Raw genomic sequence first — 12175 nt, forward strand, 5'->3', positions numbered from 1 at the left:
CAACAATAAACGCTACTGAAAATCCTCGCAGAGATTTTGCTCATTTTTATCAAATTTGTACGTGTTTTCAAGGGAAAAAAGACGTAGGAGCAATCTTCTTAAAATAACCTGCAAAACTTAAGACATTTAAAGTGCATCACAGGAGCTTCAAAAAGAAATCCATTATGGACTAAGAGTTCACTTTTAATTGTAGACATTCACTGGCTCTGTCGGGCTGAGATGGGTATGTAATTTTCCTCACAAAAATTAGGTAACTTGCAAATCTACTTAATTTATTTATTAATCAACGTTCATTTTTATTCAAAACTGATGTGACATGCTTTCAATAATAAATATTTATATAGAAATAAAAATAATTAGGCAGCTAACATAGATAAAAAGACTTTCGGATTACTTGCGTCCTGCCGATATCGCTAGAATTAGTATATAATCGTAAAATTTGCGAGAGATAAAGTTGGGACAAGTTGGCCCCTGTTCAATCTGGCGTTCGCTATTGCACTTGGGTGCTCACTGTTTGCTTCCTACAGCGACGAAATGCAATTTATTTTGATAAGCTGTTTTGAAGCAGATTTTACTTGTTTGACAAACAAAATCTGCAAAAGTGTACACACTAAACATTCATGTTCATACCACTGAAAAAATAATGTTTGCGTTTATATCTTTCTTTGTTGCTGAACAAAGATTGGAGGTATTGAAAGTTTCTGGAAAACTTCACATGGCTCTAGAATCAATAGTAGGTAAAGCTAGCGAATGACACTTTGCAGATCTGTTCTATATACGCATTTCGTTCAGGTTAAATAAAAACATCCGCTATTTTTAATTCTGGAGAAGAGTAATAAGCATTTATATTTTATGCATAATGAGTAAACTGTGTAAACAGACATTACTTTAGTAGTTTTTTCTTTTTTATTTCTTTTGGCACAAAACTATCGTTCTGTTTGATTACACTATAATTCGATTGTTTAAGTGAAGGAGTGACTTGAACACTCAAGTATATGATTCGTGTTTGAGTATACTTCTGACATAGTAACGTTATAAATAGTTAGGAATTCTGAAAAGTACAAGCACATGTTGCCCTGTAATTACATAATCTGTCTTATGTTCAATGGTTAATGACCAATATTTTAAAAATAAACCCGAATAACTTTAACTACGCGCAAGCCAATAACCTCGATATGCATGTTCCTATTTACTGTTAATATGAAATGACGTTGTCTAATAAGTTTGGGTGTGGCAAGCTTTCTTCCTTCTGAAGCTGAAGGACAATAACTCATTTTTCAGAAACAAATGATTCAGCAGACGTTTACTTTATTTTTATAAGATCCCTTTCTGATTTATGATTTTATTTTCATGAAATGCTTTTTAACCTGTAAATACATTCCTTATTTGTGAAAATATTGCACATTTTGAAAATAAATGTAAATTTAACTAGCTTTTTTTCTTGTCAGCAAAAACAATTCTTTAATAATCAATAATTCTCCCTTGTCTGACGTTGACGACTTTTTTTTCTTTTATATAAATAACACTTTTATTACCAGTTAAGGTTCGTGTTATTTTGACGAGTAAATGTTGATGTGTGGATAAAGGATTTTTTATAATTGTTTGAATTTGATTCTGTTTCTCAATATATTTCTTTTTTTTTTCTTTGTCGTGAAATTTGGACCAATAAGTATAGCCTATAATCTTCATGGACAGGTTGCGATAGTGCTTTCTTTAAAAACCTTTTATCTTTGTCTGGAAGTCAAATTTGTGGTGTTAAAATAGAGTCAAAAGTAGAGAACATGATATTTGTGTTAATGAGAATCTCCACCTTCATCACCAACAAAGAACAGTCTGGGTGTGTCACGATAAGAGTAACAACCATCTATTGATTTTAAGTATATTCGGGAAATAGGTTAGTCAACAATCGGCATCTTGAAAAGCATCTTATATATTTGAATGATGCTGATACTGCCAGTAAGTAATTCATGTTTCTGTTTAACATAAATTTTGTGGGCGAATTATGTTAAATATAGACACAAATGAGAGTAAGAATTATGTTTGTTAGAAATATATTTGATAACGAAATATCTTTTAAAAATATGGTTGATTTATTTTCCAGCGTACGTTCATTGTTTTCGTAACTGATAATGTAGTGTGTTAACACTTCACGTACGTGAGGCACCACTGTTATTATCTAAAATACAATGGATTGTGGGTAAAAAAAATCTTGCCCTAATCTTTGTCTAAACCTTTCTAACACTTTTTTTAGTAAATTACTACTTAGCAACATGTTATACCTAGCTTTTATTTTTACTTGTGAGTCTCTTGTAGATATGGACCTCACGCGGTGCTTATTGTGTATTTTGTGTCAAAAACAAACAAACTTCTAGAAACAAGTTTAAAGTTTTCACATGGCAGTTTCGTTGATAGTCGATCAGTCTTCATATTTTACATAATAAATATAAACAAAATTGATTTATGGTCGGAGGTTGATTATAATTAAAAGTACAAATGTATATTTTTAATATAAATTTTTAATTAATATTAAGTAGAATATGAAAAGGGGCATCGTCATAGATACGTCCACAAAAAAACAATTCATGGCTTTAGAATTTTCTGGTTTTAATTTATAGTTTTAATGACTTCTTATTTTAATTCTTTTGTTCTTTTACTACTATTGTGGTACTTTAGTGTTTGCAGATCGTATGACATTATATACGTAAGTTTGCTTGTTTTACTGTCATTATATAACAAACACTCATGTTTTATGATAATTAGTCCGTACAAACAGCATACTCGTATATTGTCATCAATGTTGCTGTTTCGCGTATTTAAATCTTGTTTGCCCTGAATAAGTTATTTTATTCAACAAATGTATGTTGTATATTAGTATATTTGTTTTTATTTCTGTTTGTTTTGGAAGATATATTTGACAGTTGTTTGACAATTTATATTGTAGCTTTCTATTCTTAAGTGCCATTCGATGGTTCAGTCTTAGGGCTTATAATGCTAAAAATCCTGTTTCGATACCCGCGGTGAGTAGAGCTCAGATAGTTTTTTTTTATCATTACAAAACGAAATATGTGTCTATAACTTTTACACAAGAATATTTAGTTTCTGAAAGAAAAATTTATCTTCAAACAGATTATTACAATATTTAATCTATATTTAATTTTCCTGAGGTTTTTCTCCGGACGTGTTATCCGTAAGTGTGCTTCGTCATAAGACTGACGTTCAAATCCCACTGTTCACCCTGACAAAAGTTGACGGTGAGTGATGTTGATTAACTGCCTTGCCTTTAGTGTATCAGTTCAAAATTAGAGAGGCTTTGCACGAAAACTACAGATAAACAAAATCTGTTATACGAATAAGAAAACATTGTAGCTTCGAGGTGGCTAAACACCTATTCTCATCGACCTGAACGTAATACTACGTTAACTTGAACACTTGTTAGTATATGCTATTATTTTGAATGTCGTGCGTCATGAAAGAATTAGTACAAAGGATCACCAAAAAGAAATCAAGCAGATTTCAAAAAGCTCAGAAACTCGAGCGCTTTTGGATAATTGTATATTCTTCTTTAGCAGTAAAAATAAGTATTGAATTATTAACAAAATAACATAGTTCGAAATTAAAATTAAAGAAATTCCAGTTCAATCTAGTTAACTCCATGTTATTGTAACATTCTTACTCTCTACACTAACGTAAATAAAATAAATAACGTATTATTATATTGTATATATATATATATATATATATATATATATATATACAGATCAGAGTCAATAATTATCAGTGACCAAATCTTCATTAGAACCTCAAGAAATGTTGGTGCAAAACTGTATTCATTACATATTGCATTTTACGGAAATAAGTGGCCGGATTAAGCCTTTATGTGGAACCAGGGGCTAATGTACTTTTAGGGGCCCACTAATGGAACTGTATATATTTTTTAATTTTTGTTCAAGGTCTGTAGGGACTCCAAAGCCGCCCCCCAGTGGCACAGCGGTATATCTGCGGACTTACAACGCTAGAATCCGGGTTTCGATACCCGTGGTGGGCAGAGCACAGATAGCCCATTATGTAGCTTTGTGCTTAACTTCAAACAAATAAACAAACAAACTCCAAAGCTTCCGGAGCTGTTGTCTCGTCAGCCCTTGCGTGAATCCGGGATTAGGGAGAATTATGTATTTGTATATATATAAAACTGAGTTGTTCGTATGTTTGTTTAGTGTATTGACCTTCTAAATTGTTGTGAGAAACTGGTTGAATCAAATTTTCAATGAATTCTGATAAAGGAACTCGGGAGGTAACCTCACAGGTAGATTTAAGTTGGTAACTAGTCGAACGAACGGCTCGAGACGAACTGCCATTTCCATATTACTTCGGTGAAGCCGACACTGAACAAGGGATGTTTAATGGCTCGCGTTCCTTTGCTGATCGCTATATTTGCAGAGCGAACGACGCACACACACCTTCTCGCCATCCCCATGAAACACAATTTAACCCTATGTGTACGTGTAAGAGTCAAAGTGCACATGCCGTCCAATATGGTATTAGGTACTTGATGTTAAGAGTTATCAAATATGAATTTTAAATGTAGAAATAAATAGTAACGTCTAATTCTCTAGTGTGTTTTTTTTAAATCTTCCATGATGGAAAATGGTTAGTCATAATTTCCTCAATTCCGAGAGAACGTGAAAGGGTATTGTTTTGGCTATCTTTATTACCCATTAACATGATGGATTTTTTTCGGGGTACAGAGAAGTTTGTGGTTTGTTCGAAGTGTCTATCTACCCAACAAAAGTAGGCACGAAATCTTCACACAAGTTACCGGTATCTGAACACCTCTTGTTGTGGGCATAACTTGTATTTTACAATCATATACAAAAACAAAGACACAGAACTATTGATAAACAATCAGTAGTTATGACTAACGAAATACAATCATATGCTATACGATTGATTTCGTAATGCATTTTTAATGCTCAGTATATAATGGTCGTGACCTTGTTATTTGTTCAATTTTCACATTCAACATTCAGTATTACAGAAGTTATAATTGAAATAACGTCTTTGAAATTACCCTTTAATCCCTAAGAATGAAAAATATATTTTGATCTTTAAGTTATTATACGAGCAGAACATTAAAAAAATTTAAATACAGAGGGTTGAGTACGTTGTTATATTAAAACAAATTTATAAGCATAACCATGTCGTTCGGTCATGCATTATCTTACGACCGTGCATTTTGACAATAGCCAGGCAGTGTAGTTTCTCTTGCAAAAAAAGTGTTGTCGTAAATCTGTCATGGCCAAAGCACATCATTTCTCCCTGGTGCTTTCTATATACCATCTATACGAGGAACTGTTTCCTATGCACATTTCAACAGTCAGATTACACAGAAATACATAACCACTACTTCTGGCGATTTGACAGATGTGTTTTCTTATGGAATAACATGAATAGCCGTTTCTTTGACAAGCTGCTTGAGGTGTATGCTACAAGACGCCGAACCTTGCGTGCCTCGGTTGGAGTATGAGTTGTTACAGGTCTCTTTCTGAACGGTCATGGCTGCCCCAAGTTGATCCACTCTCATTTGTTTTTCCAATGCCGTTAAGTGAAAGGGATATCCCTATTTTGGAAATTCTAAACCCTCGTTCTGAACATATCTTTTATGATCTGAGTGTATGAATATTTTGTGTTGAAAATGGCTGTACGTACCCTTCCCCAAATAAATCAATTTTTGGTGGCATTACCTTACCATCAAAAATCAAAATATTTTTAATACAGGTTGTTTAAGCGTGTCTTTATATTGGCAGTGATTATCACGTGACTTGCTGATTTGCACATACAAAATTGTTTTAATATAACTTACTCAATCCTCTCTATAGAAATCCTATGTTTATTCCAGTAAGAACATTGTTACTGCAAATATGCAGGGTGACAGGGGGGGGGGGTGGTCCAGTCGGGCTTTTCTCTCTCTCTCTCCATTTCTGTTTGCGAGCAGAATGCGCTTTAAAGAACGTGGGTTACTTCGATTTTGTATGGTAGTAGAGAGAAATAAGACAAAAATAATAGAAAAAAAATCACATTTTGCTTAGTTAAAAATGATTGTGTCCAATAATTGTTTTATTTTTGCATATTTGGTTCAACGGCCAAACAAATTCCTGGATGCAATTCACTTTCCAAGACCATGGTAGTTAGTTACATCGGGAGGAGAGTGGACTTGTGACATTTCACTCCTTTCTAGCTCAAAACTTTAAAAGCGAATATATATATATAAGTTGCGAATATTAAATTTATCAGATTAATTAACTTTGTACTACATTTATTTTGTACTGCATACTATTTAGCAGCAAGTAAATGATTATAATGAATTCTTTTTTTCAATTCCACAGATTTCGTCTTTCCTGTTAAACCATGGACCCCGAGAATAACGGATACATAGATTTAAATCCATACTGGAGTGGAGAAGATGAGCAGTACGACAACTGTGACTGTCCAAGACCTCCTCCCCCTCAGTTCTTGATTCCACCTCCTCCTGCTTCTCCTTCCTTCCAGCTGTGCCAAGGCCAAAATTCCGACCTACAGTACTGTGATGTTCGACCACTAGGGGCTGAATACACACATCCTACCTTTCCGTCTCTTCCTGTTATTGCTGTCTGCTCTTCTGTGGTATTTGTCGCCATCTTGGTTGTTTCTTTTCTACTTTGGAAGTAAGTAGATTGTTTTTTTTTCTGTTTTAAAGGTCACTACTATGGTTACCTTGGAATATCTTAGATTTTACTGTTAATTGAATATTATCCTTTACATCATGCAAGTAGGACTAAACAGAGTTTTTCACTTGATAAGCTAAAATAATTTATTAATAAAGAACTTAATGGTGTACTTTCAAAACCTTATAAAACTATTGTAATTAATTTGAACGGATGAAGCGTGGCCTAGTGGTTAGTGTGCCGTGCTGCGGATCTAGAAGTCCAAGGTTCGAGCCCGCAACATATCTTTGAACATGCTTCACACTTTCAGGTGTGGGAGTGTTATAGAAGTTAAAGAATATCCTTCTATTCGATTAAGATCGAGTATCTGTGTAAATGGCGAGTGCTACTAAGTGGTTACCCTCCCTATGGTCGTCAGTTCTAAATTACGGTCGGCTATGCTCTAAGTGGTTACCCTCCCTATGGTCGTCAGTTCTAAATTACGGTCGGCTATGCTTCTACGTTGGAAGTCTCTGACCTGTCTTTTTAATCTTGATCAGTTATTTAAAAAGAATCATTGACCTTCTATAAGTATCTTTACAAGTTTCTTTAATTAGGTATAGTCTTTGAGGGTATCTTAGACGTATACCATAAATAAGTCTTACGTAACCCGCATTGCAAGACTCGAAAGTGTGCGTGTACAAATAGTGAAGGCAGGTATCTGTTACGGTCTAAATATTGTTGTTTTTATATTTTGTTTAGTAATTCAAATTAATCCGTTGTTTAACAATTAAATAAAAAAGCCTTATAATGTTTTTATTATGATATCTTCTCGAAGTCATAAGTTTTTAATATTAACGATTCAGTAGTTTATTGTTTGTTTTTCTTTCATAGGAATTCGTTTGTTTATTATACTAGATATAGTAATATTGTAGTTTTTATGAAATGTAATTGAAACAGGACTTGTCTACTTAATATAAGTGTAGTAACTTCTTATTTAATATTGCATACTAATAATTCCGAGAACCGAAGATTAAATATTAATTATGAATTAACATGTATACATATAGCATAACGGATGAATGTTGAGATGTAGAATATTGTCATGTTTTGAGTTTTCTGTCAAAACAAAAAGTTTTCTCACAAGATGAGGTACAAAAAATCTTCCTCTAACACCTTCTGCCTCAATAGAACTATTTAGGCACGTGGTTGTTAGATCTAGTTTCATCAAGTCAGTAAACACATATACAATATTAAAACATCCCATCTGAAGTGAAGGGTAGTCTGTTCTTTTTTTTGTCAGTTGTGGTTCTTTTATTATATTGGCCCCTAATCAGCCCACACAAACCATACTTTGAGCCATATAACATCAATCACTCTAGAAGGTTTTAGAACTTACGGGTCAGCGGAGGACATAAACACAGCGGTTTTATTCAGAAGTATTTTAATGACGAGTGATACTGTTCCTATTGAAAAACGCTTGTCGAGACACAATGTCAAAAATTTGTTGTAGACTACGACTATCACTAGGTCCTTTGTACAACGAAGTTCTGCTCACAAGGCATGTTTAAACGTGCGAGGTAGGCATGTTAAGATAAATTATGTTCCTGTACCGCTTTGAATCCTACTTTTCAAGAAAGCTTACAGCGTGAGATAGACGGATAGGCTTAATGGCGCGTTAAGGCATGAAACGGAAATAGGAGTTTCTTGATGGTGAACAAAGAAATGTCTGTTGTACGTAGCGCACGATCTCCCCCTCCGTGCTCTCGTGCACTCTGAAAAAAAAAGTGTTTTGACGTTTATAGAGACGACAGAAACATGTTTCCACTACGGTATCAGGAACGAATGTTTTTCTCTGAATCATACGTAGAAGTTTTCGAATACTTCACTATTCTGATCCTGTGTTATTTCTATACTCGCTGTTGGGAAACTAGGAGAAACGGTACTCGGTTCTAATATAAAATTACAAAGCTTTGTATCAATTTTGTTCCCACTTCATGCCTGTTGGATGTCGTCATATTTGGCCTAAGAAAACTTTAGCAAAATATTTGTAATCGATATATTACTTATATAATATGTAAAACAATATTGGAATTATAATCACGTATCTAAGTGGAAATTACTATATATATGTTTTAGAAGATCCAAATATAGCTGGTTAATTATTATTACATATAATGGGTATATACATATATAAAGCTCAGTGGGTAATAACTCTGTGCCTCATATGTATGTGTGTGTATATATTCGTAGACATTGGCGTAGCAACCATAAAACTTTAAATTTAGAGGTAAAATATTCTAATTCTGTTGGAAGGTTTTGATGCACTTCGTTGATCTTCTTCAACTCTTGGTCAGATTAAAACACCTACGAAAGTGTGTTGAAACGTTCTCCCAAAGTGTCACCCATTATAAAACCACCTGCTATCCATGACCTTCGAAGAGAATATTCTAATTCTGTGTTTTTGTTCATTTTGGTGCATCACTATAGCATTGGCGCTAAAATATTTTTAGCTCTTCTTTTCTCTCTCTCTTTCTCTGGATCAGGCGTGGCTTAATGATAAGAGTGCCCATATTATGAATCCGAAGATTCATGGTTCGCATACAACTGCTGAAAAACTAAACTAGCTCCGCACTTTAAATTCCTGGTTGCACTGTAAGAGTGACGGTCAGAAAATAGTAGTCCATAAGTTGGCGGATGGTACAATTGACTAACTGCTTCAAATCCACTACATATACCCGTATATATGCATAGATCTCAAAGTAAAAATAAAAGTAATAAATTCCATAGAATTAAAACATTTTAGAGTTCACCCAATTACTTTTTTTATAACTATTTCAAAATGTTTTATGAAGAAACTAACGGACTAAAACGTAAACATTTTATATCCTGAAGTTAAAAATGTTCTATCCTTATGGATTATCTCAAGGTTTCAATAATGCTACTGTTTGAAATTTAAGTAATAATAACTGTATTGCTAATTTTTGAGATAGTTTTCTAACAAATATAGTAAGAGGTAAAAGAAAAAAAAAAGATTTTGAATAATTTTGTAGTAATCTAGAAAACATTTTTAATCTAGCATGAATATATGTATTATTTTTTTTTCGAAAAATATATCAACTTAATCTTCCTAAAATACGGGCATTAATTAAAATAGTTAAACAATTAATATTCAACATGATCATGTAAAACATCTACTTTTAGATAAAGTGAGATATAGATTAAATGTTAATAGTCTATAAAGTTTTGAGAAAAGTCAACCCAATAGTATTTGGCAATTAATTTTAGACATAAAATATTTAATGGTTTACAAATTCCTAGTTTTATTCATTTTGTTTAAGGCTTGTATTATATATACGTGTGTGTGTGTGTAATATGAAGAATGGCTTTCGAGTCTTAAGATTTTCAACAAAGTTTTATAAGTATGTAATCTATTTGAATATGGCTAATATATTTTTTGCAGTGGGAGAAATGTGCAGAGGGAGATAGGTACGATAACGTAGAGATTGATAAAGAAATCAACACACCAAATGAAAGATGAAATATATTAAGAAATTCTATTTACACAAAACTAATTTTTTAATAATAAACTTTAAAAAATTCGATTTGTTTAAAGTTCAGATTCTGCACCTTTCAATCTATTGCAATTAAAAAAGATGGCTTATCAGATTCCCGGAAATATTTATGTAAAGCTTTGCAGAAAATTTGCTCTACTGACAAAAAGAAAAAAAAAAGCTTGTTAATATATATATATATATATATATAGATGATTCAAACCTTCCCGTCTTAAAGTCAGTCACATAAATTGCATGTAGATAGACTCTTTGCTTAAGAGAGATTAAAGCTTGTAAGAACTTCATGTGAACCTGATTAAGTTGATAAACACATTTAGATACACATAAATGAAATGTCAAAAGTCGCGCGTTCTGTAGAAAAGGCATGCTATCACAAACAACTTGAATCGAGTGTAACGTAGCAATGGGATTACGCAAAATACTATTTACTTGTTTTTCAGAAATGCCAAAGTTATTTTGTTGATTTTGAGACTTAAAACTATCGTTGTACTAATTATATGTCTCATATTAGCGGCGCCATGTTCTCAAGTCTGTTGTGACTTATCAGCATAGGGAACAAATCACGGTAAATTAGTCAATTAAGTTAATCATTAAATGAAGTTTTGAATGTCAAAGCCAATTTCAAAGTATGCCATTTTTGAAATTGAAACTTGTTGTTTTTGTACATTTTAATTTTCATATCTGACAGTGAGACATTATTTTTGACAATTTTAATTAGCTGCTTAAAACGAAACTTCCATACAATACACAAACAAATACTTCATTTAAGCTTCTTAGTATGACCATATCTCTCTCTCTTTAAAGAGATTGCGTTGTGAAAGTCCTTAAGTTTTTGTGTTTTTGTTTTGTACGGTTTTTATATAAGTCAAAGAAAATATAATTTCCTTCTTTTGTATTAATTTCACCTTAGTCAAGTTTGTGTATTTAACCAAACCTTTATATTTTCTACGTTCTTAAAACTTCGTCTTGTTTCTATATGAAATTGTTTGTGTTTTAGGTTCATTCTGAGGTGTTTGAAACTGAAACAGTTCCATTGTACTGATGCATGAGAAAATCATTTTCAAAATTTAGACTAAAGAAAAAATTAACATTGATGAATTTATAGTTAATACTTTGTGACAAGGTGTTGTGGAAATCGCTAACTAATTTGTTGCATGACTCAATCCTTAATTATATAAACTTATGGAATTTCGTACTCATAAAAATGTCTATCTAATCAATATTTAGATAAACTTTAAGAAGAGAATACGTATGCTGTCTGTTTACCCTTGTTTGCCTGAATTAATATACTAAAGAAAATGTTTTTATTTTCGACCGCCCTTCACTTCATTAACCAAATTCGCCTGTCTTTCAGAAAGTAGTAAACTGTCCTTTGATTACAGTGCATTGATTCCCTAAACTCTATTAGGTCTCGTCCAAGCAATCTTGAGCTATATTGTTTCACCCAGTGACAAACCATCATTGATTGTTAATGTTGATTTTCTGTAAGTTGTTAGTGACGTAAACCATCATTGATTGTTAACGTTGACTTTCTCTTAGTTGTTAAAGTGACGTAAACCGTCATTGATTGTTAACATTGATTTTTCTATTAGCTGTCACAGTGACGTAAACCGTCATTGATTATTAACGTTGATTTTTCTATTAGCTGTCACAGTGACGTAAACTGTCATTGATTATTAACGTTGATTTTTCTATTAACTGTCACAGTGACGTAAACCGTCATTGATTATTAATGTTTATTTTCTGTTAGCTGTCACAGTGACGTAAACGTTCATTGATTGTTAGTGTTTATCTTCTGTTAGCTGTCACAGTGACGTAAGCGTTCATTGATTTTTAATGTTGATTTTCTGTTAGCTGTCACAGTGACGTAAACGTTCATTGATTGTTAGTGTTTATTTTCTGTTAACTGTTAAAGTTACG

At 32.7% G+C, this 12175-nt stretch overlaps 1 protein-coding gene across 3 annotated transcripts in view; it reads left to right on the top strand.

Annotated features, from left to right (window-relative positions):
- The window catches only part of LOC111084913, an 86372-nt gene that overhangs the window by 15044 nt on the left and 59153 nt on the right, over window positions 1-12175 (top strand). For 2 of the 3 annotated variants that reach the window (XM_022381486.1, XM_022381488.1), the window contains exons 2-3: window positions 3165-3251; window positions 6384-6701. In XM_022381486.1, the coding sequence (XP_022237194.1) occupies window positions 6406-6701 (296 nt within the window). In that variant the 5' untranslated portion in view covers window positions 3165-3251; window positions 6384-6405. The remainder of the gene's footprint in view (window positions 1-3164; window positions 3252-6383; window positions 6702-12175) is intronic. The other variant, XM_022381487.1, reaches the window with a different exon arrangement.

This window comes from Limulus polyphemus, unplaced genomic scaffold (assembly GCF_000517525.1).
Source record: "Limulus polyphemus unplaced genomic scaffold, Limulus_polyphemus-2.1.2 Scaffold168, whole genome shotgun sequence".
NCBI classification, from domain to species: Eukaryota; Metazoa; Arthropoda; class Merostomata; order Xiphosura; family Limulidae; genus Limulus; species Limulus polyphemus.